Consider the following 27,901-nt stretch of genomic DNA (forward strand, 5'->3'; position numbering starts at 1 on the left):
TTATTCCTTCGAATCAGAGGTCCAGATATATCCACGTCTGCAGATCTGTACATAAATTTCGGACAATTTTCTCTTCTTCTTCTTTTTTCGTTTTACAGCCAATATTATGCATTAATATTATTTTAATACAACACAGGCTGAACCTGTGAGTCAGTGTTTTCATTTTAGTGGAACAAGAAAGGGATGAACTAAAAATAATAAAAAAAGGAAGGGTGTAAAATAAAAAAATGCGTGGAAAATAAGGTGTGAAATAAAAAAAGCCCTAAAAATAGACGCGTTTGTTTGCTCCGAAACGGTGGAGCGGAATATTCCTTGCCTTCTGCCTTCCGTTGGTGTTCTTGCGCGACTCCTACTCCGGATTCGAGGAAAGGAAAGTGGGAAAGGGCGAAACGGAACCCTACTTTTCCTTCCTCGCAGCGTTTGTTTCCCTTGCCTTCGGATTGATTCTCCTTGGGGTCCGCCAAATTTGATCTTTCTAGCTTCTTGATCTCCTTTCGAGAGCCCAGGTTCGTATGCCGATGCCACGATTGATCTCGTTGTTCTTCTTAATTTTGGTTAGTTATGGAGTAGTTTTGTGCTTAATTCGTGAGGTCTTGCGATATGGGATAAATGTGCGTGAGTCTGGGGGTTGATTTATTGATCGTTATTAACTTTTCCTCATCGAAAATGTGCTGCTAAAAAGCAAATTACTTTGTTTTCTCTTTTTATTGTGCGAGAATTTCATTTGTTTTTCTAGTGGGAATTGGAATGTAGATAATTTTAGGACTCGTTCTGGCTGGAACGTTATTGATGCATTGCCCATCTTGTCTGTTGATCTGCTGTACGGATAGTGGAGACGTTTTTAGGCTATTTAAAACTAAATTACAAGGGAATTCTTTTTGAATATATGAGAGAAATATTTGATAGGTAGTGTTAAGGCTTGTCTTATTTCTTCATGTCCGTTTGCAAATCGGGATGCTTATATTTGAAGGTATGGAGATGCCTGTGGAGGTATCAGAATGCAGATGAACAATGCAATTCCACTTTGTATAAAGAAGATAGAAAAATAATAAGAAAGAAATTTCATTGTTCCATCATTGATAACTGATAGCTTTTGCCATAAGTTTCATAGATCGTTGTACATATAAATGCACCAGGTTATGGTTAATTGTTTATTTCTCACTTGTCCTTCTATTGCATAGGTTTACTGACGTTCCTTTTCTTCTCCCTACATCAACAGAAATACTTCGGTATTATTGTGTTTTAGTGATTACTCGTGGCCAGAAGCATTCATCTTGTTATATTCTTTAGCACTACAAATTTAGTATGAAGAATACGTGGTCGTTTTTCACAAATTTGGATCATGATGGTGGATTCCCTCATGGCTTCCCAACAGAGACCCAAGTATCTCAATTTTTTGGGTTAAGTTTATTACCGCGCTTCAGTTCATTGGTGGACAGTTCTTTAAGTCATTCAAAACATCTCTACATTTCTGGGAATGCAGCTCTTCAGGAATCATTTAGTTGCCTTAATAAGTTTGCTGGTGCTTTCTTTGTCTGGCTTTCTACTGGGGCAAATTCTTATATGATCCATAGACTGTCGAGCAACACTTGTGGCTCAAATTCTAGAGGTTATGGCTCACAAATAAAGCATGTAACTTCTTGCATACGAAATCTGGCTGGTTCACACTTCAGTTCTCACTTAAAAGAAGAACATGGTGTACAATTGCTCTTAGCGAGGATTGCAAATTCAGCAGTTGGTCGTTTGTGGAAGGAAATTGAGCGAGATCATGCTTGCCACATACTTTCACTAGCTGCAGCTATTATACCACCATTTGACAACATGTAAGCTTCATTTATTTCAATATTCTGAATTGATCTGCAATTTTATTTTCTAGGATGTAGTAAATTTTCTTCTTCTTCTGTTCAAGTTTCATTCAGTTTATCTGGTCTTGATTTAATTTATTTCTCTTATATCATTATATGGTGTAAGATCTTCAAAGGTACTGGCTGAGTCTATCACTTTGGGGAACAAGACCGAATGTATCAATGGATCTATGGATCGTTTACACAGAGAGAACAGCTGTTCAGGCTGTGCTAATCTTGCAATCTCGAACATTAGCTGGACAGGAGATGCAGTTGAACCAAAAACTGGAATCAAATTCCCTACATCTTTGGAAGATATTTCCAATTTTACTACCGAGGTTGACTTTCTTCCTCACATCTGTGTTCCTTTTGTTGCATTATTTCTTCTTGTAGCAAGGTTTTGAAAACACATGAATAAGATTTAGCTGCAGATTTATCAATCTGCCAAAGAGACTGGCTCGGTTTTTTTAGATGTTTTTACCTATCTGTATTTATTTAGAGAACTAAGACATGCAAATGGAATGAAATTACTGGATAAGTGTGCAACCTAACTATGTAAATACCAAATAGAGATAATAAGAACCATTATTGAAATAAATTCATGCTTAGTAAAGACTTTATTTGTTTTAATTTAATTGTAATTTTCCACTTTAGGTTTACCTTGTGAAGGAAAGATTTGAGGACTTGGTATCTTGGTTTATTGTTATTGATGAGAACAAACTTTTAATGCCTTGATGCCTTGTGCGTGATTTTAGCTTTGATTCAAAACTTGTTCTTGCATATTTCTGAGTGTGAGATTAGATGTCAAGGTCTCTTGATTTTCTTTCCTAATTTCTAATTTTTCTTAATCTCTGCAAGTTATGAATGGAAGTTCTACATGCAGCAGTCCTAAACTCTTTGGAATGCAAAATGATGCACTGGGACACTCTTAAGTGATCTTTCTATGAGCATCAATAAAATTATAGTTTATAATTTTTTATATATTTTCAAAATTTAGTTGAAGATGGACTCTGTGTGGTTTGATCTACATGAGGTCTTAAAAAACTGTACATGGTACATGGGAAATCAAGGGATAACTTAAAAGACTAGGTGATAGGTAGCTACTTAGATGGATCACTAGACCCTATAAATCAGGGAAGCTCGGACATAAATAAATAAGTGCTAAACAGCTAAAATTTTGCAAAAGCAAGGTAGACAATTAGAATTCATGAATCTGCCAATGCTATAATGGATTGAAGTGCATTTAAGAGATTATATACTCAAAAATTTACAAAGCACTATTTAGTAAAATGTAATCAGAGATTATGATGCTGTCCAAGATAAATGCTTAAGGAAGGTGTGCCTAGGTGTTGAAAGTTCTTTCTTCTGGACCAATTTTTATGTGCATCACAACTTACAGGATGGACTGTTATTGATAAACTTGTTTGTTTGAGTACCAATAATCATTTCACTTAGATGTTGCAGGTCAGCTTATTGGAGGGCTCTAGTATATAGCACATATAGTGGTTACAAGGGGCTTATTATATGCCATAGATCTACCTGACTACTCTTGTCTTGTTTCCACCCACTATATATGGAACCTCTTTTATTTTTCATTTGTGCTTTTGAACTTTAGTGGAGACATCAAGTGCATCCCAGTTATCTGCAATTGACTTTGTTAATCACCTCAATTGTACAGACCAAACTTCAATACCATCTTTCTTTACCTGTGCTTCCCTAGGGATTACGAGATGCATATACAAGTCTTTGTATGTATGCAAATTTTGTACTTTTGTATGATGACAGAAAACTATCTCAGAAAACTTTTGATAGATCTATATGAATTAGTATTCTCTAAATTTTCTGTAGTACAACAGTCAAGCAGAAGGAAAGCTTATCTGTAAAATAGCATAATTTTTTCAGTTTTCACTCTTTTTTCTGATATTTATGTTTTTCTTGCATTTATTATTTCTCTTATATTTTTCTTTATACTACCATCTAATTTATAATTATACTTCCGAACAAAATAATATTCATTTTTTGACCCAAGCTACTTTATGGAAAAAGTCCCCTTGACAGTCACAATATTTCAGGTGCTTGTTGGGACTGGTTCTAGAAGCATGAGAATAATTACTTTCAAATCTCTGAAGGTCTATGCATTTGGTTTATGTGAGTAATTTGAAATGTTACCCCTGTATTTTATGGGTTGTTCATATTTACGAGATTCTTGAATGAATTTTGGTTACTGATTTAATTCTGGGAAAGTAACAATTACTCATATAGTCATATGTTACGTCCTCAATAGGGATGGTGTTGTAACATTTCTTTTTTCTGCTTCTAGATATCCATCCTGATTCTGTCTGTGAGAAACTGGGTCCCAAGTATGCTTCTGTACCCATTGATGAATTAACGAATCGTTCAGACTTTTTTGAAGATCTTCTGAGGTATATTTTATCTCCAAGAAATGTTGTATTCTGAGAGGAAAAGTTGTTATCAGTTGGATCTCAACCTTTACAAAGGGCGAAGCAAGGAAAATCTATTTGTTGGAAATTTTGGTGTATTGAGAATTAAAAAACTTCTAGGTCCTCAGATTAACTCTATAAGTTCTGATGAAAAGTTCATATCTCACTGATGCAGGGAAGACATTCACATGACTGTTAGGCTGGTTGTTAATTGCAATGGCCTCAAAATTAATAATGTGCGAGAGTAAGTAGATCTATATCCTCATACTTGTTGGTTCTTTTTATCTGCAGTTTGAGGGTCTTCGAAATATGATCTCTATATTTCTCTATATTTCACTATGCTATTGCTCTCCTCTTTTTGTTGGAGAGAGTTACAGACTACTCTTTCATGCTTATCTTGTCCGAGCAATTATATATTGAGTTTACTGTCACCTATTATTTAATTTTCTGCCATTACTTACAGCTGTTGATTATGGGTTTTTCAAAATATGCCCTTCAGTATGCTTTTATAATGGCATTGGAAATAAGAATAATAAATTGCAAATAGGATCAGTGACATAGGAATGTACTACCATGATATGGTTCTAGGTTTATAGTTCGATTACATTGGAAATCTAATAATGTTACGACATGAATTCCAGCTTAAGGTGGGCATATGATTCAGTTTCATGGCCAGATTATGGTAGGGTCTACCTTTGTCCAAAAGAGTAATCACCAAGTTGTTTCACAGGAATGGATACTTGCATAAACCTAGTTTTCTACGCAAGCAGACCTAATTTAGATGGCCAGCTGAAAAACTTGGTTATATGATGTAATAATGTTGAAACAGGATGATGCTCAAGGGATAATTTTTGATAAGTTTTCTTGAGCTCTTTATGTACTTAACATATTGGATAGAAGAGTTGTGCTTGTAAAGTTGTTGCATTGGCGTGCTTTTTAGGTTCTTAATTCTTATGTCAACTTTTAAGAGCATGGCATATGTAAATCTGGTTTGCATTTTTCAATATTCTCGAATTATTACAAATCCTCATTACTGCTGTTTGATCCCTTGCTGTGGATTACACGGTTTTCATTTTCAGAATGGAATTCATTAATGGCTAGTTTGAGAGTCTGTTTTATTCTGTAAGTTAAGAATTTAGTAATTTACCTTCAAAACTAAATGGGCTTCCAGGACATAACAGCAGAGCCTGTAATTGTCCAACCAGCTGGTTTTTTCCATTATAATAACTTCAGCATATATTCTATTCCTTGCATCATGGCTCCAGTTCCTACTTTTTGTTCTTTTGCTAACATTAATTGATCTAATTGTTTATCCTACACAAGATCAAGATGTCACTCGCTGGAATAGAATTATGATTTATTATTGATGCCGTGCTTGTTCTAATATCCTTTTGCAGTGCTTTTGAGAAGTCCCTTCGCGTTCGATTACAAAAGGTACTTATGTGCAGCTATCTTGACAGATCTCCTTCTTCTGTTATAGTTCCATGAAATGAATGCAGACTTACTCTTATGTTGTGTTTCTATTTGATAAGATGAATCCTGATACGGATTATCATTGCCTGAGGACATTCCGTTCTTATTTCACTCAAGATATCCCCATACCTATGGTAAGGTGTTCTGTTATAATTTATTTTTCTTGTTTCTCATGCTTTTTTGCCTAAGGTGCAAAAATAAATATAAATGCAGGGTACAACAATTAATTTTAGACAAACAGCAGATGGTCAGCTGATAACAGAAAGTAAGTTGTTGGCTGGTGTGTCAATAATGCATTAAACTTGTCATTTATATCTACCCGACCTTGACGAATAGTTTTTGTGCAGTTGGTGGTAAACATATGGGTGCTGTTCATAGCAAAGATCTGTGCAGTAAGTAGATGTTTTTATTTAATCAGAAAATTCTAACAGGTGCTATCAGTTTTCTCTACCCATAAATTGTTGCTTAGCATGTCAGTTAAACAATCTGGAACTCCTCAAGATCACCTTGTTGATGTAGATTTTGTTTGTTCAATTACCCTCTTTTGAGATTGGATAGAACATCACTACATATTCATCTTTGAAGTATCATAATTTGAATTATCTTCCATTTAAGACTTCCTTGTCCCAGATTGCTGGTATATGCTCTAATGTTTTTTGTGCGTCTGTATTAATTAAATTTTCTTCTTCATCTTCAGGGGCTTTCTTCGATATGTATATTGGCGACGTTCCTGTCTCAATGCAGGCCAAACAAGAGATTGCAGAGAATGTTGCTGTCATGATAAGGAGATGCTAAGGAAATAAAAAAAGATTCTTCCAATGTCTCATTTCTGGGTCCAATGGAATTCATATAAATTAAATTAGACCAAGTGGGCTGATCAAAGATCTTTTGGACCTGTTGTACAAACTGGACGAAATCCAGTGCATAGACGAGTTAGATCCATGTACAGTGAGACGGTTCCTGATATGTAAATCAATATGAACATGACCTACAGTTTCGAAGGAAAGTTGCATCAGATAATGCAAAGGCCTCCATTTGCATAGGCTTTTGCTATCAGCCTATAACGAAGGGTGCTCTGCCCCTGCACCATTGACATTCTTGGTTGTGAGCGGTTTTGTCAATTCTTTGTTGCAGCTTCTTTTGCTCCAATTCTTTTAGAATGTATCAGAATTCTTTTACGATGTTTATCAGAACATATAGTAGTTGCCATTGTTGTTTCAACTATTGATATAGGTTTAATATTTAGACTTATCAATTATCAAGTTTAGATCTAGAGATAGAACAATCTTATCTCAGCAATTCATTGGTATGTTTTAAATCACGACTCTCTTACATGTACATTGTTTCGGTCCAGATGTGTTTGTAAACTTAACTCGTAACTCCTTCCCTAAGATTAAACAAATCTGCTATATATTTCCAACTTGGGCATAAAGCGACAACTATCGTCACACGGTATATTTCCCCTTCACTAAGGTTTCTCTTGTCAAAAGTTTGTCTTCATGATGGAAAAGAGGATTAGTCTCACGTAGAACATAAACATACGATAGAATGCAGGCAACTCCAGTGGCTTAAACTTAAAGGTTAATTTGGGTTTCAATGCGTGTATTTAGACAGGTTTCAGTTTCATTATAATTAGGTTCTCTTGTCTCCTCCTCCCCAGTAATTATTTAGAATATTTAGAGTTAAGTTTGTGTAGACACTCAATCTGATCCTCTAATTCCACTTGCAAGAATTATCTGCAATACTTGCGCCTTAAAAATCTAACTGACTTAATTTAACAACTTACATTAACTTGGCACGAAATAGATGGCTGCAAATTAATTAGAGTTATTAGGAATTAATTATTGTGGTGGGGAATATATAAACTTTTTGATAAATTACAGATTTCTCCCATCAGTTTATCTCGTTTTTAATTTTATTCAAATAGACTTTAAACTTAAGCACTTCACTCTCGTATAGTGTACACCAAGATACTATTAGTTAGCTACTAAATGGGGATGAGAAAAGATTTAATTAACCCCATGATCAAGGATGGTAGAGATAGTTTGGTTCATTAGTGACTTTCTTATGAGGAAAATAGTGCCACCAATGAAACACAGGTGCACACTGATTCCATCATTTGCAACATTAGTTTTGGATTAGATGAAAATTTTAACATTTGCAACTAGGAAAGGTTCAATGCTTAAGTTTGGAATACATTAAGGGTACTTTGAAATGGGGCCAAACCATAATTTTCTCTAAACTTTTGTTCTATCAATAATTAGATGCGTTGTTTTCTGTTAGAATCAAAGCTTTAAGTATTGGCCTTAACTTATAAAGTGGATATCAATTCACTCCAAAACCAATTTGACCTTTAAACAAACAAATTAAGTACAAATTGAGTCATTTCTTACTTCAGCATGCATCAAATCAAGCTTATGTGATATATACTCAAAGCTGAAAACTTTCTACTAGATTTACGTATATTATATATATATATTCTCATCATGCAATGGAGAACCATGCATCCTAACCTCTTGAATACATACATAAATATATATGTATATTAGACTTTAGTTAGAAAAAAACAAAAGATGTTATTATGTTACTTAAACAAGACCAAGACCGGCCTCCCAACCCTACATCCCCTCACCAAAAACATTCCAAAAATAGCTTCCAAAATGGAACTCCTCCCATAAGACCACATACGTGAAACCATGCAACTGCACCCATATTAAGCAAAAAGGACATGCAACTATTAGTACGGCCGTTTGCACCACTCAATATATCTACAACACGCTCTCTCTCATCATCACATTCTCTTCTCTCCTCCCCTTCTATTTACCTCACATCTCTCTCTCTCTCTCTCTCTCTCTCTCTCTCTCTCTCTCTCTCTCTCGCTCTGAGAAGATGAAGTCATGTTTGAGAACGATCCATGTCGCATTCTTTGCATGGCTTGCTCTCTTTGATGGTCTTCTCTCCACGGCTTCCGGTTCTCATAACTACAAGGAAGCTTTAACGAAGTCGATATTATTTCTCGAGGCGCAAAGATCTGGGAAGCTCCCGGCAAACTCTAGGATTTCCTGGAGAGGCGATTCGGCTCTCGACGATGGAAAGCTTTCCAATGTATGTCAACTTTTTTCTCTCTTCTTCTCTTCCGATTTTAATTACCAACTTTTTTTTTTGTTTTTTGAAAGAGTTAATTACTTGTGATTTTATTCAAACTTTCGATGTTATTTTTGAAACTATTTTGCATATTAACGCCCTATATATGATATATCTAAGAGATTTTGCTAACTGCAGGGTGTAATTTCACGCAGATGATGGAAGTATAGGGCCTGAAATGAAAATTTATAAAATACTTGGATCCTATCTGTAAAATAACCTTTTTTTTTTTAAAAAAAAGTAATTATTCTAGCAAAGAAAGAGCTAGCAATCTTGGGGTAGGGGGCCCGAATCTTTTTAATGTCATTAAAGTTCTTCCAAGATTTGCAGTTTAGTCTAAAATAAATGTACATTTAATTAACTGAGACAGGATTCTGATTGTTTAAAAGATGGTATTATTTTGGAAACTACTTAGGTTTAGTTGGAACTAGAATTTAAGAGGTTCCTCAAATCAATGGCCCCTTTTTGTCAATGCGTGGTTCCTCTTGCTGAATAAGAACAGTATTTTAAACATATATATATATAACGTTTATCAACTATTCTGAAAGCTTTCAAACTTAATCTTTTTAGATTTTGAAAGCCGAACCTTTGATTATTATTATTATTTTTTTCCATATATTGGATTAGGTGGATCTTGTAGGTGGATACTATGATGCTGGAGACAATGTAAAGTATGGGCTGCCAATGGCTTTCACTGTGACTACTCTTTCATGGGCTGCCATTGCTTACAAATCCGAGCTGCAATCCACTGGGGAGTTTGAGAACGTTCGTGCTGCAATCCGATGGGGAACGGATTTTTTTCTCAAGGCTTGCACCAAAAAGAATCGCTTATGGGTCCAGGTAATTAGGGTTCATATATAGTTAATCGCATCTAATTATGTGGCAAAGTTTACTTTATTTGTTAAGCACTGCTATATTAATTATTAAATATAAAATATAAAAAATCGCCAGTTCCTAATAGTTTTAAATTTTTTAGGTGGTGTTTGGTTGCGAAATAACTGTCAAACTAGCTTAGTTGTGTAAAAAAAAATTTATACCGATTTAAGCTATTATGATATTTAATTATAAACTAATATATTAGTATTATTATTATATCTTTCTTATGAAAAACAATAAATCAATAAATGTTGGCCAAATTAAGGTGGGGGATCCAGATGCCGACCATCAGTGCTGGATGCGGCCGGAGAACATGAGGACTCCGAGAACTCTTTACAAGATCGACGAGAATACCCCGGGAACGGAGATCGCCGCCGAGACCTCTGCCGCCATGGCCGCCTCTTCCATAGTTTTCAGGAATCAAGATCGCAACTACTCCCGCAGCCTCTTGAACAAAGCCAAGTTGGTAAGAATGCATGGCATCTCAGTGTAACTTCATTTATGTTTTCTGAGAGATAGGGAAACATCATGACATCCTACTTAGTAACTTAAATCATAAACTACCACTGAGACTAAGTCAAGCTCCCAACATCTTAATTATTAGTACATGTTTAAAAGCACTTCTATAGGGCGGGGTAAAGGGCCAAATGCCAATCATCTACTACACTAATCCTTCTACTATTTTTTCCCCTTAATTGTTTTTTTTAATGATGTTTTCTGTAGCTCTTTGAGTTCTCTAAAACCTACAAAGGAACCTATGATGGAGAATGCCCATTCTACTGCTCCTACTCTGGCTACAATGTAATCTCTCTCTCTCTCCCCCCTCATTCTTGAATAAAGAATTGGAAGATTAAAACTTTAACTGCGTACCTAATGAATGATGCAGGATGAGTTATTATGGGCAGCTTCATGGCTATACCGTGCAACAAGAAGAGAGCAGTATCACAAGTTCATAACTGAGGAAGCCATATCTGCTAGTGTGGCTGAGTTCAGCTGGGATCTCAAGTACGCAGGAGCCCAAGTGCTCCTCTCAGACGTAAACAACACCAAAACTCTTCCTTTTAATCTTGTCCAGATATTTGCATCTCCCAATGCCGGTCGAAGTAGCAAATTGACTTGCAGAATTTTGCCATCTTGTAGTTACACCTGACGGGGGAGGATGGTCTTCAGAATTTCAAGACACAGGCTGATAACTTTATTTGCTCAGTGCTACCTGACAGTCCCTTGCACCAAATATATGTCACTCCAGGTATCTTCAATTCTTTCACAACTCGAGGAGTTATACCCAAGTTGATCATGTATTCAAACTGCATAGATTATATTCTAACATAGTTTTTCTTTTAACAAAAAAAAAATTCTCCTTACCTAATAAGTTCAGCAAATTTGTACTGCAGGAGGGATGGTTCATCTCCGTGATGGAGCCAATACCCAATACGTCACCGGCACTGCCTTTTTGTTCTTCGCATACAGTGACATTCTTGTCAAGAACAATGAGAAGGTCTCATGTGGTAGCCAAGTGATTCAGCCTTCTCAACTTAGGGATTTTGCGAAGAAGCAGGTAAGCCATTCAACCTGAAATATGTGAAAAAAAAAATGAAATTTGAGATTCTCATTAGTTGGATGCATATAATGATATGAATGTACCTGACTGATAGCCTGTTCTCATTGGTATACCATCATACCCTACCCAAATCTCAACTGTTACACTTCACAATAAAAATAGTAAGAGCTTTGCGTATCTACAAAAACTGCATCTACATATATAAAATATAATACAAAATTCAGTTTCTAATTTATGAATTCCATAAAATATTCTTTCTGCGGGCTAGGATACATTCATATATAGCATCTTGATATCTGGTTCAATTAAGTAGATATCAAAACACATTTTCTTAACATTTAAGAAAAAGAAAGATATAAGACTTATGTTTCTTAACACTTTTTATTTAACACTATAAATATTGCATCTTGAAACACATGAAATCAAACAGCTCTTAAGTGTCTAGAATGCAAACATGTTCTAATCATGTTGTTCCATGGATATGTGCAGATGGACTATCTTCTTGGCACCAACCCTAGGGGCAGGTCCTACATGGTCGATTTCGGAATAAATCCACCGACCCAAGCCCATCACCGTGGCTCGTCGGTGCCGGTGCTCCACCTCGAAGAGTCTATTGATTGCGGGATGAGCTTCACAAAATGGTTCAAACCAGACGAGCCCAACCCTAACAAGTTGACAGGCGCCATCGTTGGCGGCCCTGACAAGGATGATAACTTCGAGGACAACCGCTCCAACTCACCCATGCTTGAGCCCACGACCTATATCAACTCCCTCGCCGTCGGCCCTCTTGCCAAGCTTGCAGTGCATGGTGCCTAAGATCTTATGGCATATGAGATGCATGGAGACTAGCATGTAGCTATTTAGGCTGTATTGATCAATATCTATAATGCAAGGAAAGTGAAACAAAATAAAGTACCTCCTGGAGAATTCTATGTTGTGCTTCCTGGTGTGAGTGGATCAGAAAAATTTTGTACACGAATAAAGCTTCTAGATTGTTCCCTGTACTGCAGGAAGAATAAATGCGTGACAAAGTGAAGTCATACTAGCCATTGCTTACAAGATAAAGCTTAAGACGTTATTGGTGCAATATAAATTAGAACTGAAAACATAGAGCATTTGGTATTCCAGTAAGATATAAATTGTTCGTCTTAATGAACTTATGGAGTAGAATACTTCATCAGTAACAAACAGAACAATGATATTCTTCATTCCTCTGGAAAATGCAATTATCCAATGTGTAAACTTTCATTCTTTCCGAGAAAAAAAAAATACATTGTCATGTGCTTTCTCTCTGTATAAGTACTACACTCTCTAATTCAAAACATTGTCTACTATTATGTCATTTCTCTAGCAAACATTGTTTAAGATGTGGCAGGCAAAAATCACAGGGTCAGGCACAGGCAACATTCCTCTCTCCAAAGTATGAACTTAAACCTCCAGGATCCAGAGATGTCATGTGATGATGAAGGAACAAAATTTGTTGAACAAAGGAAAGAGGCGTGTTGCCTCATAAGAAGTCAGGGATGTCTAATTGATCGAGTATCTTTCCCTGCAACCCAATAATCTTGACAGAAGAATTTGAGTGACCATTCAGAAACACATCTGTGACCTGCAATGTGATCATTATGAAATTCAGGTTTACAAAGCATAATGCAACCCTAAACTGGACAGAAATCAATGAAGGAGAACCCCTAAGGGAGCTACTGACAGACATTTGCATAAAAGGAAACAAGGGATTAACCTGGGTCATGCTAGGTGGACGGTCAAAGGAATTGATCAGAAAAAATATCATAGATTTACAACACAAAAAGGATTGGAAGATAGAACTTTTTTATATTTGATTATATTTTACAGCTCACCAGGAAGTGCTAATCAGATGAGCATTAATACCTGGGTGCATCCAAAGAGCTTAAGTATCCTTAACGATAAACAGCTGTCAGCAATCAGTCCCAGAGCTTCATCAGTCATCTTTCGGCAGAAGGAAAGATCAAGATTGTGTAGGTGTAAGGAACATCTTCGTGAGATGGCTGCAGCAGTATTATGACAAACCTGCAGAAAGTGCAATAATCATTAATTACTGTGGCTCAGCGCAACATCCTTGCAAAAGAAAATTCTAGACAAAAAAATTCACTTATCAACAATGGGATTAAGGTGGGAACGCTCCAATTATTTTTTTTAAAAAACTATTATAAAAACAACTCCTCAAACACTAATAAAAATAACTATTGAGTGCCAAAGAGTTATGCCATATTGAAGATTAATCAGCAGCACAACCAACAAATAGTGTCGAAAGGTCACTATTGAAGAATGCCCAGACATAGGAGTGAAAAGATTTAGATCTTGTCATACCTCATCATGAAGAAAGTGAGTTTACCTTTCAAATAAACAACTTGTGTGGGATGCTCTCACAAGAAATGTTCATTTAGAATCCATTGGCAAGCAAATTAATCAAACCATTGGCATCTAAAGACTAATGTTATAGAAAAAGAGAGATCTATATTGCCAGCAGCTAAAAGTGGCATCCTGTGAGTCCCTCAAACATTTTTGATGTTGCAAAGAATCTATGCAAAAATCTTCTCCGACTGGACAAAGTTCTAATATCAGCCATTTCAAAGGTAAAAAAAGAATTTAAAGGAAAAGAGAAGGCATCCAACCATAATAAATGCCTGAGCATGTTCATAGGTGGTATTGGAGAACAAGTGAAATCCTTTTTCTTGGCCTACTTTAAGCATAACCTAACCTATGTTACCAGATCAAAGCAACAACAGTCCAATGAAAGTTCAACCGTAGCTGCGGCCAGTCATAAATTAGCACTCCCCAGTCTTGTCCTTCCAGTTACTCGTGGCTCTCCCAGTAGATGTTGCCTCATTCACACGGAAGTAATTTCAAACAGCAGTTGCATAATGGAAGCTTCTATTATCACTATACAAATGAACAACTGACCAATTGTAAAAGAATAATTCCAAGAAATATTACCTTGTCCCAAATTATAACAGAACAGGAAATGTAAAAATACTATAAAGACTGCACAAGTCAAAATATTCTTCTATTACCTTTTCAGGTCACTACGTCCAAACTGCCATGTTTGAACTGTCTATATCCTCTGCAAGAGGACCATCAAATAACTGTGCCAGAGTAATAAGCCTAAGCTTTTTAGTTTTTACTCATCCAATTGCTTTTCTTTCTTACAAAACAAATTTGCTCTAGACATGAATATTAACTTCTAATTGTCATTTAGAATCAATTCAACCACACATTCAAAGCATTGACCAAGGAAAAGTGAAAGAAATACCTGCTCAACATTATTTAGTGCAAGTTCAGTCAAGGAGCTCCCAGATGCTTCAATGAATGCAGCAACTGCTTCATCACTATCATTTGATAGCAAGAGTAAGCTTGTGAGAAACTAAATTTATCAAGTTAACGCATCATATCAAGTTGCCATTAAGTGGGAATCATCCTGACTAATATATATATGTGCAAGATGTTCAATAACATATAGAGTTACGATGGATATTACTGGAACAGATGTTAAGCAATGAAAATTGTTACAGCATTTCTCAAACTACTTTTTCGCCAAAAGAAACCAAAGAATATAATGTAAACATAATGAAGAATACATACCAAGAAGCAACTTAGTAGCCCATCAAATAGGATAACAACAATTTTTAGATTTTAATATTTACAAACGAACCACTTGACCTGGTAGTTTAATCAGTTATAACTTATAACTGACCATGACCATGTATAGGATATTAATGCTATCAACTCAGAGAATATTATGCTCTTCCACCATAAACAAAACCAGAAAATACTTCTTGCTTCTGTCTTGATAGGGCATTAATTGACCTATTTCACAGTTTCACTAATTCAATTGTTTTAATAATTCTAGGTTTCTCTTTCAGATCTGACAGAGAACTCATAGATTTGGTGAAAAGAAAATTAATTTTCACCACTTAAATATACTAACATATATTCTACAATTTATATATGCTAACTACAATTGACAACCAAAGATAGCATAACGTAGGCATCTAGATTAACCTAATTGATTCTCAGCTCACTAACTGCTTTCAAAATTTAATCAGTGCATTAAATCAGATAAATATTGATCCTTCAGTCTTAAAGGAAAAGAGCATATGAATACTACATATCAAAAAGGGCATAAACAGACATGTCTATGTTTAAAAAAAATTTCCTGAAATGTTCCTTATAAAGAACAATATGAAGGATATAGGAACGGGCTGTATCACATAATCAGCAACTGCAGAAAATCAACCCAACACAAAGAGTAAAAGATGAACCTGAATGCATTACGGCAAAGCTTAAGTTTCTGAATTGATCCACAACCGTTGGCGAGATGACCCAAGGCATTATCATTCAATCGTTTTAAGTTCCGAAGATCTATAACAGACAACTGCGGACAATTTTCTCCAATAATTTTAATTGAAGAAGTAGTCAATCTCCTGCATCCAGTCAAAGCAAACGAGAATCAGAATGTCAGCTAAGATTATGTAGCTTTGCTTGAAAGATTGTGCTTCCTTCGCAGCAAAGGTAGTTGATTCCAGTGTCTGTTAAAAGGGAGGCTGCTTACACAGCTAACAAAATGACTAATTGCTACAGCCTAATTTCCAGTTACATGCAAAAACAGTAAAACCGCAGAAAATAAACAGAGAATGCATTCAACAGGAATGAGGTTGAATAATCTTTGTAGTTATTTTGATGAAATTCAGCTATTTAATTTAGTTCGTGAGTCTGATACAAAACTTACAGGCAACCAGCAAAGTGAAGCTCCCTCATGCTATAACCACTCAGAGGTATCAACTCATGTACAAATTTGTCACGGACAGATTGAAGGCCAGCAACTGATAAAATTTCCAGATGTTTGATCTTCTTCAGTGCTGGAAGAATCAGCATAACATTGACATTTTGGCAATCATCAATGTAGAGTTCTTTCAGTACCAATTCCAACTTATTTGCTACATTACAAATTCCGGTTGAGGTAATAAGAGAACACTCAGACAAATTTAGTGAACTTAACAGAGGTGCTGAAGACACAATTGCATCTAACCCATCATCAGACAAACTATATGCACCTTTCAAGGATAACGAAGTTAACAATGGTAAACTATTAGAGGATCGGGCCAAGGTAGCCCGCAATGTGTAATCTGGCAGACATCGCCCACATAGATCAAGCTGCACCACCTATTTCATTGCAAAAGTATAATAAATGTCAAAAGAAAAGTTCAATATGTAAAACTCATCATACAAACTACCTGTCTACAAGTAAAAGGAAAAGGATTAGAAAATACAACCAAACAACAGAAACAATTGTGCAAAACTTAAAATAGTCCAAAATTGATTATTCTTTGTCAAAAAAGAGAAGAGAAAAAACATGCTCACATAGGTTGTCATGCTGACCATTCGAGAAAATCATTATTATGCATAAATAATATGGAGAAAATATCGAATGCCAAGAAGCAATACCTTTAACCTTCCTGTGTCACATCTGCCAAAAATGCCCTCGAACTCACTGTCTGTTGCCCAAGAACAATCACTTAGGCGAATCTCTGTTGGAGAACCAGACAAGAGATGAGCAAGAAGACCAGAGTTCATCTTCCTATAATGACAAAACATCAAAATGAGCCTATGTTTGAGCGCATCAGGAACTCCTTCAAGTGATTCAATTTCTTCGGCATTATCCAGTAGAATTTTCATGCACAAGTCATTGAGGGATGGAGCCAGCTTGACGGCACGCTTGCTCTCCAAACTCTTTGAAGGAGTCCATTGGATCTTTACCTCACTCGATGTATTTATCTTCAAAGAAGCATTTAATTCCCGAGCCCTCAGTTTTTCTTGCCGCTCCTCAATGAGCTTCATGGCAGTTGAGAAAGGGCCCGGCCAATCCTCTTCGCCACTGGCGTGCTCTAGTTCTTCTATCTCTTCTTCATCAGAGTCGTGATCTTCTTCAGTTCTGAAAAAGGCAAATTTGGGAGCCAACTCAATGGCTCTGCTCCTATCTGCTTCTCTTCGAGACTCAATCTGTCCTTTTGGCTTTCCAGGCGATACTTGCTCTACTGACCCATCTGCGTTCCATGAGATATTGTCAATTTCCTCTGGTGCAGCTGAGTTCAGATCGAACTCGGCTATGGTTCTATTTCTACGTGACAAATCCTCTTGCACAACCATTTTTCCCTTTCCTTTCTCTTCAGCACTGAACTTCCCATTCCCAGTAAGACCAACACCTTCGCCGTCTCCAAAAATCGTCTCCTTACTGGCTCTAATCTCAAAATGCTCATCATCCAATAGCAACTTCCCTTTTCCTTTTCCTTTTTGGCAGTTTCTCCCCTCAAAAACTAATGCACCGTCTTTATGGACCGAATCATCTATTTTAATCCCTTTCCCGGCAATCTTAGTACCTGATCTCAGGTTAATGTGCCTCTCCTCCATACCAACATCCTCCGGGTTTTGTTCCCTATTGCCAGCTTCTTCAGGTTTCAAGAAGGTACATTCACAGTCCAGCTCTACGCTTTTACTTCCATCTTCTTCTCTTTGGATCACCTTTCCTCTCTTTAGGCCTCCAGGCTTGCTTTGTCTTGATGAGTTGACTTCATTTTGCAAAATTTCCGGAGACTTCGTATTACCGATAGATACAAGAACCTCTCCCATCTTCATCAATCCATCTTCTTCCTTTCCATCCTTCTGAACCTTCTCTTCAAAGACGATCCCATCCCCTTCCTCCGCAGAAACATCAGCAGTCACTTCGATCCTCCTCTTCGTGATCCGAGAACCCGACCGCAGGTTCATGTAACTTCCATCCACCCCATCTCCCTCCAAAACCCTAGCTTCGCTCCGTCGTCCGGTTCCTTCCATATCCCCGCCCTTCTCCTCTACCGAAGAGCTCGAAGCCCTAGCTCTCCCCTTCCTCTTGCTATTCGTAGCATCGACAGGAGCGGGATTCGAAGTGGAGGCGAGCCGAGGGCTCCGCCGAAGAGGAGGCGTTCCCGTGGCGGACGAATCGGACCCTAACACTAAGGACGTCCCCGGGGAGGGAGATAGAGCGATTGGTGACGCATCTGATCTCGCCGGAGTGGGAGGATCGAGAGGAGGAAGGTCTAGGGTTTTGTTAAGGACCTCTTGAGATCGCAGCACCGGCATTAGAGACACGTAAGGAATCGATCGAAGCGGAGATGGTAACGACGGGCGTGTGCAAGAATCGGAGGCGTGCGGCGTAAGAGATCCATTTCCCGCGCGAAAGGAAAGGGGATCCCGTTCTGGTGACTCGCGGTACACGCTACGGGATGCGTCAGTATGATCTCGTTCTTTGACGAATCCTCAAGTGCAACACGTGGACCATGTCGGTCCTACCAAGGTTGCTGATCACGTTAAGGGGGTGAGATAGAGTACATCGCGCCGGCAGAGGAACCTATCACTTCCGACGCTTCGAGAGGAGGTCAGACTCACCACCGGTGCTACGTGTCAAACGTCAAATATTTATCCATTTTTCCTCTCTTTTTTCCACATTGAGCCCAAAGCCCATGGACTATCTTAGCAAGATAATATGTTCCTAAAAATTAATTAATACTTGGTGACTTTATTTCTACATAAAACCTGGGACTACTCCAGACTTAACACTCTGTTTCTAATGCTTGCTTTGACATTATCATTTTCTCTATTTATTTAAGGTACAAGGCTTATGATCTTTGGAAAGCTAGGATCTGTATGGCTTCCAATTCTTTGAACCTGACAAGGAGAATTCGTCTACACCTTTAACTTGTCTAGTAGTCTCAGTAGAAGTTGTACAGGATGTGGGTTATTCTTACAAAACAATTGCCAACTTTGTTGTTTTCTGGTGTCATTTGCTTCCCCTGTTGGCATCTTTTGCTGGTGCCAGAGCTAGCTGCTCTTCAATAGGTCTCAATACCTCTTTCTAGCCTCAAGTTGTCAGTATTCAAAGCATGACATGATGAAACCAAGTTGAAGAACTGGCTAATAGGCAAACTGGGGTCCATTGCAGGCCTTGGATGGAACAGTGGGTATAGTTTGTTCTCTTTAGTAGTTTATATAAGGAATTAACGATATCTTTTGTTAGAGGACAATATTTTTATATCTATACATATTAAATTGCTCCAATTGGTGGCTCTGTTGGTAGCCTTAAAAACTATGTGATTGTTGACTGGATGAACAACCTCTGCCATAATTCTCTCAACCTTTTGAATAAGAGAAAACGTGGGTAATTAAATTGAAGCATTTGACGACTACCCACTTGGGAATGCAACTCTGCTGTAAAAGATTACCTTCCAAGACTGAGAAGACTTGCAGTTTGAGAACCATTGTTTATGTCTTCTGAAACATAAATTAGTATTAGATGGGCAGAGTCTCCGCTGGCATTTGTCATGGAATTACTGTTGCTTTCTACTGCATTCATTTTCAACCGGGATTTGTTGATGAGAAGAATAAAATCTCTTGTGATTGGATTATATTAAGTCTAAATACTCGATATAAATTATGGTTGATATTTGGTTAATCAGAATAAGTTCATAATAACCATATTTTGAGTCCATTCCGAATTAATCTTAATCCAAATTTAATTCAAACTTATCTTTTGATGAAGTTTATCCGAAGCCGACGAATTAATTAGTGGGGCCATTTCGGTCATTTACGAGCCACCGACCGACGGCGTCAAAGGGGAAAGCGCGTCCAGCCGCCGCCTAAGTGGAATCAAGTACGCGCTTTCTCCTTAAATGACTACTATACCCTTCTGGGAAACACTAAAAAAATTTGCTTAAATTATAATAAAAATATATATATATATATATTATGCCTTCCAGCTCTGATTGGAATATACTGTCCAATCACCAGCTAGAAAAGCTTAATAAATTAATTTAAGACTTACGAGGTTGGATTTAAGCGAGTTTCTTATATAAAATTATTGCTAATTAAGAAGACAACTTGTATAAAATTTAAAAAACTACTAAAAAAAGTTATTGTCTTTAGGGAGAACTTTTAATCTAAACTATTTTATATTAGCAATTTATATTTATAATATATATATATATATTATTTTTCTAAGACTCCATAATTTTATTAGGGAATTTCAAAATTTTATATTAGTTCAAAGTTGTCATTCCAAATAACAGTTTTTTAATTCACATAATTTCGTATTTAAGGGTTAAAGTGAATTGAACATGTGATGAAAATAATAAAAAAAAGAACTCCTAAGTTCAAATATGTATATTTTACTATCACATCCTAATATGTATTTCATGCTAGCCACTTTAGTTCAACTAGTGGATTCTAATAATAAAGCTTATGGGTTTAAATCCCATAAATAATTAACAATGTGTTCAAAATAGAATTACAATTAAATATCATAATTTTGATGAAGTTTTTATGAAAATATTTAAGTAGAAGATTAGGTTTCTGAGTAAATGAGTGATTAAAACTCTATGATTAGAAACCCGATTATGGTTAATTTGATGACACTAAAGAAATAAACATGGTAATCTCTCTCTTTCTTTATATATATTGTGAAGAAAATGATTAAGAATTCCACTACCTTAGTCAATTATGATTTGACTTTATTGGTGCGTGAGAAGTCTAGGATTCTAGCACTCATCATATCTACTAGTCAATTATGAAATCAAGATCCATAATGCGAGTGGGCCAAGAGCTACATCTAGTTGCAAAATGCTATTGATTGACTTTAATGCTGCCTGAGTGTGAAATATAACTAACTAAAATCAAAAGCATATGTTAACTTGTACTTTGTAGGGAAACAGCTCCTAATTATCTCTAATGTGACCTTAAACTTAATTGGTTCGGGTTGGGATCGTGCCGGATCGGGTTGGGAACCACGCATTCGGATCCGAAACGCTAATGCTGTACTGCTGTTTGATGTAATAAAGCGGGGGTGTTCTCGTCATATATATATTAAGGAAAATGGCAACGACGTAATTATCTCCTCCATCGGGACCGTTTCCTTTGGTCGGGCCACCTTCTTCCATAAAATCTTCTCCTGTCCAAAACAAACGTTGCGAGCTCCATTAATGGCGATCCTGCACCCTCCCCCTTTCCTAAAGAAGGAAGGAGAAGAACCCTAACCCTAACCCTGATACCCTATCGATAGATCTTTGTGCCCTCTCTTAGAATGGGATACGAACCTCTCCACGTCAACAACTGCCCCTCCGATGGTGGCTCCCACCACCACCGCGTCAATAGTCCTCGGTTCGCCGGCTCCATGACTCGCCGGACGCACTCCTTCAAGCGCACCGGCAATGGCGGCAACGGCCAGATCGAGCTCCAGATCAACTCCCCGAGGTCGCCGGGGGAAGGCACCGGGAGCCCCTTAGGTGACGTGGCGGAGTCGCCTCCGGCGGCGGCGGCTGTGGCTGGGCACCTCCACCACCACCCGAGTAACCTCCGGTTCCGGCTCGGGGTGCCGCTGCTCGAGAAGGGGCTCTTCAAGAAGCACGTTTCTGCGGCGGAGATGGGGATCCGGGAGAGGAAGAAGTTAGGGAACGTGCTGTTCTTGGCGTTCTGTGGGGTGTGCTTGTTTCTTGGGATTGTTAAGATCTGCGCCGGGGGTTGGCTCGGGATGACAGTGATCAAGAAAGATGGAAGCTTTCAGGTGAGGAGATCTCTCTTACCTCCACTAGATACTTTATGTCGTTCCACGGATAGATTCCTCTTTACATTTGTTCCATTTTCGGGCACATCAAAAGTATTTTAGTGCAGGATTTAAAGGCCTGGGAATTTCTCTGGCTGTTTGTCTTTGGATTCGTATGAACTTTTCTTCTCTATTTGTTTATAATTTAAGAAGCAGCAAAACTTGTACTGTATTTGTTCAACATCTGAAGCAAATTTTATTTTCAAACTGTGTATTCCTAAATGATCTTTAGCCCCTTTCTGATATTGCCCGAGTATTTAGGTGTGCGATTGGGTTTTTATTTTCCTAAGATAGAGAAAATCCTTTTAGTCCGTAGTTCAATACGGAGCAATATTGTCGAATTAGTTTTGGATATCATGTTTCATTTGGAACTGGAAGGAGCAAGCATTTTACATTACGTGGAATTGTCAACATCCAATTGTACTATTTTGATAGAACTTTAGTTGGTAGGTATTGAGTTCTCAAAATGTTTGATATTGACTATCCTTGATACAATGATGTAAGCTCGCAACTCATTGTTGAGTGATTTGATGTTTTAAGTCCTGTAGTTAACCTGGCTTCTGTATGGGATTCATTTAATGATTTAATATATTTATATATCAACTGTCAGCTACCATATCCATTAGCTGATTGTCTGAAGCCTGCAAGATGAGATATCACGATGAGAATAACAATATTGTCCACTGATTTGATTTATTGAGATGCTTGGACTCTGAGATGCATATTGGGCTTGAAGAAACTTTTAGATTGTTTTCGGAGTCAGAAATGGAGTTCAAACTGCTAAATTCATGTTTCCTCTTTAACCAGACGAATTAAGATTTCAAAATTTGGTTAAAAGTTCATTTATTAAGAGTGAAACAGAACTTCCATCTAGTCATTACTATGTAGCTAACAACTAAAATAGGTTTAAAATTCCTCTTTTTCTAATAAATTTGTTTTCTGCCTTATTTTGTATAGTGGACTCTAGTTCAATTCTGCTGTGGTTTATGTTTTTAAGAGTATTACTGAGAAAGCATTTGCATATTTAACATTGGATTTACTGTTGTCTCATGATTACTAGGATCTATCTGGCACTCATTTTACTAGTCAGGAGGTTGAGGTCTCCCATAACGACCAGCATAGGGGAGGAAGTGATAGTGAACGAACACTTATGACTGTAACCTCCAGCAAGACTGCAGGCCAGAGCAGTGTAACCAAGGCAAGTGACACATTCAGTTTATTTTATTTTTTTTTGACTTATCAAATGGCTTTTCAGTAAGAAATATTTCTGCTTTGTACAGTCTTCAAGTATATGGGCTAAACCAAACAGTGATAATTTCACGCAATGCATTGATACAAGTACTCACAAGAGTAAGTTGATCATAGCAATCTTCTTCGCCACATCTTCAGTTCATCTCCATTCTTTCTTTTGCTTTTGTACCATTTTATTCTTTTGTTAACAGTAGAATTTTTTCCTTGTTGTGTAGAGCTGGATGCTAAGACGAATGGCTATATTCTAATAAATGCAAATGGAGGGCTAAACCAGATGAGATTTGGGGTCTGATTACTTTTCTGTTGTTTCAAATATGCAAATCTTAATTTCCGTTGGATAGTATACTGATATGTCCAGTTTAGAATGCAGATATGTGATATGGTTGCTGTTGCTAAGACCATGAAGGCAACACTTGTTCTTCCTTCACTTGATCATACCTCCTACTGGGCAGATGATAGGTACTTATTTTAACCCCTGGATTTCTTAAGCACCTCAAATATTCCTGTTCACCTCATTATAATGTCTTGTTGATTTGTGCAGTGATTTCAAGGATCTCTTCAATTGGAAGCATTTCATTGAAACTCTGAAGGAAGATGTTCATATAGTCGAAGCTCTGCCTGCTGCTTTTGCACACACTGAACCTTTGGCCAAAACCCCAATCTCTTGGTCAAAGGTTAGGGGCTGGATTCTGCTAAAAGAAAGACACAGTAACTTACGATTCTCTCTGAAAAACATAATGTCTGATCAATTTAGTTATTCTGAATTCTGATGCAGGTCAACTATTTTAAAACGGATATTCTCCCGGTGCTAAAAAAACACAAAGTCATATACTTTACACACACAGACTCCCGTCTAGCAAACAATGGGCTTCCCAGTTCTATCCAGAAACTAAGGTGCCGTGTAAACTACAGAGCTTTGAAGTACTCACCTCCAATTGAAGCACTCGGGACCACCTTAGTTTCAAGAATGCACCAAAATGGAAGCCCATATCTTGCTCTTCATTTAAGGCAAGTCTCCATGAGCTTCCTTCTATGGATCATTCAATTTTGAAGCATTTACCCATTTTATTTCCGTAGTATGTTCTTATCTGGCTTTCAGTTTTTGTAACCTTCATCTAAATTTCTACTTTGACCGTAAAAATCTAAGATGACTTCCACTGCTCTTTTTCTTTCACACAAGTGAAAAGAACTATAATACATTGATAATATCCTAGAGACGATGCGTATTTCTTCTCTGGTCCTAGAGACATCAACTATTCAGTATTTCCTGTCAACAAACATTCTCTCAACACTTAATAGTATCCTCTAGCTTCACTACTTATTCTCTAACACCTAATAGTTTCCATATGCTTATAGTTACTCATACTTTTCTTCTCATTCTTTATCTTGGGCTATAGGATGTTATAATCTTGGGTGGTAGTGTAATCTTGGGCTGTAGTATCCTTAGACCGGATTGCACAGTAGTGAATCTTGGGCTATAGGATGTTATAATTAACAAGCAGGGCATGGTAATAGAGAAACTAGTTTTAAAAGAGAAAAGGAAAAGTAGAGATTCATCACTGTAAATTGATGTGAAGCTTGATGGGGAAGAGGAGGAAAATATCAATACAAGTGTTCAGATAGAAGGATGCACTTAACTAACCCTCCAAATGGTGGTTGTAAGGCTTGGGTAGAAAGTAGTATGAATGACCTGTATATTTAGGTGGAATATACATGTTTTACTGGAAGAAATAGAGGTGCATGTTTCTGAAAATTGGTTTTCAGCTCTAAGAAGAATTAAGAGGAGGAAAAGAGTAGAGGGCAGAAGGGACAAGTAATCTTTACAATAATTATCAAATGTGAATCAAATTACAGTGAGATGGACTCTTACATTACTTAATGCCTTCCTTTAGAACATGCAATATTAGGATCCTTCAGGGGTCCTCATTGAACAAGGGAATATGTAGAATTCTGCTCATTGGATGTCTGTAGGGTCTATGCGAACCTTTGGACATTACTCTTTTCTCACCTGTTCTCCTTGTTTTAACTCTGCATTCAACTAGAAGTGGATCATACCACTATTCACCAGACGTACTTTTTTCAAATTTGGAATCTTCTAAGTCGTTAAAGCTTTGTCGAATTCAGGCACCAACATCAATGACAAATTGTAAAGTAGTAGGAACTTATATGATTATTTCAGTTTCCATAATTAATATACTTCATCTCCTTGGTTACCATTTTCTCTATCTCTGAATATCTGGGCTTATATAACATAGAAGAAAGCACGAATTGTCACACTTAGTAAAATAAAATTTGAGTTTCTCTCTTGAAATCAGTAGTAGTTGCCTGACTTGACATCTTTTAATCTTTTATTCAGCTGACATTTATCTTGGTCCATATCTCTTAGTTTTCATAAAACTTATTATTGCTTAAGTTTCAGTATTTGATGATATCTCGTTTGTTAGTAACATGTTTCTTTTGATGAATTAAAGCTGCTGTAGAAGACACAGTGAGTGATTGATTGATTATAACTCTTACAAGAAAATATTGTCTTGTTAACTTAGATGATTCCACTTATTATTTTGCATCGTACTAATTGCTCCAATTCACCAGTTGTTTGCGGGTTAGGAATGTTGTCCAAGGATAGCTGACATAAGAGTGAAACTGTCTTAAGTAACATGCTGCTCTGAGAAACTGTATGTTGTATATCCATCATTTCATCATTTCCTGAAATCTGGCATTTTCAATGCAGTAGCCTTATTTTCCTCCCTTTTTTACAATTTTGTTGACAGGATTCTATTTTTCAGAAAATATCATCACGCATCTTAGTTTTTTTCACCTCTGCAGATATGAGAAGGATATGCTAGCATTTACAGGCTGCAGTCATAATTTGACATCTGAAGAAGGGGAAGAGCTTCGTCGAATGCGATATGAAGTAAGCCATTGGAAGGAAAAAGAGATCAATGGAACAGAGAGACGATTGCTGGGTGGATGCCCTTTGACGCCAAGGGAGACTTCCCTTCTACTTAAAGCACTAGGCTTCCCGTCAAGCACGAGAATATACTTGGTTGCTGGTGAAGCTTATGGAGATGGCAGCATGCACTATCTTTTAGATGATTTTCCCAACGTCTACTCTCATTCTACCTTGTCTACTGAAGAAGAACTTAAACCCTTCAGAAATCACCAGAATATGCTTGCTGGTTTGGATTATGTTGTTGCTCTTCAGAGTGATGTTTTTGTTTACACCTATGACGGAAACATGGCAAAAGCTGTACAGGGACATAGACGATTTGAGGACTTCAGAAAAACTATCAGCCCAGATAGGTATTTTCCCATTCCTGTCTTAACTTCCTTGTGAAATTGCGCATGGCGTCACTACCAAAACATTTTGCTTTTTAATGGAGCTGAAACTGAAACTTTGAACCACGGGTGGAAATGTTATCTAGAACATGTTCTTACAATTAATATTAAATAGAATGTGATATCCACTTGAAAATTACTCTAGATCAGAAGTATGTATGAAGCCTTAATATCTGTTTCTTTTTTTCTTTTTTCGTTTTTGTATTTCACAAGCATATAATCTTAAAGTTGTTTCTACATGTTTATCTTTCAGTTTAGCCTTGTTCATTTTGCCAATTTTCTTGTAAAATGCATTGTCGTACCTAATTTTACATCTACAATTAATAACTTACTTGATATGAATCATATGATTGCTTTCCTGTTTATCTCTATCTGGTTCTTGGCACTTATATGCTCGTCCTGCAGGCTGAATTTTGTAAAACTTGTTGATGACTTTGATGAAGGAAAGATCTCATGGAAGAAATTCAGTTCAAAAGTGCAAAAGTTACATGAGGACCGAACCGGGCTGCCTTATTTGAGGGAGGCAGGAGAATTCCCAAAGCTGGAGGAGTCTTTCTATGCCAACCCTTTACCAGGCTGCATATGTGAAAGCCAAAAAAGCGAGAAATGAAGGTTGCCATGTAGCCAATTTTTCTATTAAAAGCTGCAGTCCAGAGAATTAAGAGCAGGAGAATAAAGGCTGATCTATTATCATTATCCCTGTTGCATGGAGATAAATACAACCATTGCAGCAGCACAGTTTAGGATATGTCTGATGCATTACAAACTTGAATCTAGTCAGAGGTAAAAATGATCATATACAGATGTTGGAGGCACTGAACTGAGACGCTGTAGAGGTGGATAGCGACTGAAACAAAGATTACAGAAGTATAAAGAATCCTCATCGCGGATGGGAAGCATCATTGTACAAAGTGATCTAATTTTCCTTCTGGATCATCTCATCAGTGATGCTGTTCGTTGGCCTTTCTCCCTGCTATTGTATTCGTTCGTAGAGTACTTAGAATGAAGCAGATTGAAGGCAAGCTGCCCTCTGTAACAGAATTCATTCTTATGTACAACGGTAATCAATAATTGATAACAAATTCTTTGTCCAACATATTTTGCCTGTTATCTGATCATCACCTTATTACACTCCAATTTTGACTAGTGATAAAATATCTGGTAGATTGCAACTTGAGGTTTAGATTGGTATGTGTATATATTATCTCAAAAAAAAAAAATTTAAAAAAACTTAATAATTTGTGCATCTTATTTTTGGTGATTCAGTCAATTACACCTTTAAATCTGCTTTAAGATGTCACTAGTG

General features: G+C 37.1%; 4 protein-coding genes across 9 annotated transcripts; 3 read left to right on the forward strand and 1 right to left on the reverse strand.

Annotated features, from left to right (window-relative positions):
* Positions 1-293: 293 nt before the first annotated feature.
* LOC140760481 (fatty-acid-binding protein 2) lies at positions 294-6,982 on the forward strand. 2 transcript variants are annotated; one of them, XM_073097456.1, is made up of 11 exons: positions 294-506; positions 1,182-1,823; positions 1,972-2,182; positions 3,917-3,992; positions 4,165-4,267; positions 4,461-4,529; positions 5,683-5,719; positions 5,818-5,892; positions 5,972-6,023; positions 6,106-6,150; positions 6,456-6,982. In XM_073097456.1, exons 2-11 carry the CDS (start codon positions 1,306-1,308, stop codon positions 6,551-6,553), a joined length of 1,284 nt encoding a protein of 427 aa, XP_072953557.1. In that variant the 5' UTR covers positions 294-506; positions 1,182-1,305; the 3' UTR covers positions 6,554-6,982. The 2 variants fall into 2 exon arrangements, with proteins under 2 accessions (XP_072953557.1, XP_072953556.1); XM_073097455.1 differs by having other exon boundaries at positions 1,220-1,823.
* A 1,665-nt stretch (positions 6,983-8,647) lies between these two features.
* LOC140760434 (endoglucanase 8) lies at positions 8,648-12,155 on the forward strand. The gene is made up of 8 exons (XM_073097371.1): positions 8,648-8,863; positions 9,530-9,742; positions 10,044-10,244; positions 10,502-10,579; positions 10,665-10,814; positions 10,919-11,027; positions 11,173-11,336; positions 11,829-12,155. Exons 1-8 carry the CDS (start codon positions 8,648-8,650, stop codon positions 12,153-12,155), a joined length of 1,458 nt encoding a protein of 485 aa, XP_072953472.1.
* Positions 11,214-18,961, reverse strand: LOC140760341 (uncharacterized). Of its 5 annotated transcripts, none has more exons than XR_012104357.1 (8): positions 16,824-18,961; positions 16,108-16,541; positions 15,641-15,802; positions 14,632-14,707; positions 13,230-13,388; positions 12,256-12,343; positions 11,423-11,476; positions 11,214-11,350 (listed from the first exon to the last, which is right to left on the reverse strand). XR_012104357.1 is itself a non-coding variant. In XM_073097269.1 (7 exons), the coding sequence occupies exons 1-7, from the start codon at positions 18,492-18,494 to the stop codon at positions 12,847-12,849; spliced, it is 2,487 nt and encodes an 828-aa protein (XP_072953370.1). In that variant the 5' UTR covers positions 18,495-18,957; the 3' UTR covers positions 12,386-12,846. The 5 variants fall into 5 exon arrangements, 3 of the variants coding, with proteins under 3 accessions (XP_072953369.1, XP_072953370.1, XP_072953371.1); XR_012104358.1 differs by having other exon boundaries at positions 11,423-11,484; XM_073097269.1 differs by lacking the exons at positions 11,214-11,350; positions 11,423-11,476; positions 12,256-12,343 and adding an exon at positions 12,386-12,948 and having other exon boundaries at positions 16,108-16,315; positions 16,433-16,541; positions 16,824-18,957.
* Positions 18,962-21,348: 2,387 nt separating this feature from the next.
* Positions 21,349-27,691, forward strand: LOC140760093 (O-fucosyltransferase 35). The gene is made up of 9 exons (XM_073096900.1): positions 21,349-21,966; positions 23,066-23,203; positions 23,286-23,355; positions 23,472-23,542; positions 23,627-23,715; positions 23,798-23,930; positions 24,032-24,264; positions 26,083-26,559; positions 27,001-27,691. Exons 1-9 carry the CDS (start codon positions 21,487-21,489, stop codon positions 27,203-27,205), a joined length of 1,896 nt encoding a protein of 631 aa, XP_072953001.1. The 5' UTR covers positions 21,349-21,486; the 3' UTR covers positions 27,206-27,691.
* The last annotated feature ends 210 nt before the right edge of the window (positions 27,692-27,901 follow it).

The sequence above is a fragment of the Typha angustifolia genome, chromosome 5, assembly GCF_048772165.1.
Source record: "Typha angustifolia cultivar Huaian chromosome 5, ASM4877216v1, whole genome shotgun sequence".
Classification (NCBI taxonomy): Eukaryota; Viridiplantae; Streptophyta; class Magnoliopsida; order Poales; family Typhaceae; genus Typha; species Typha angustifolia.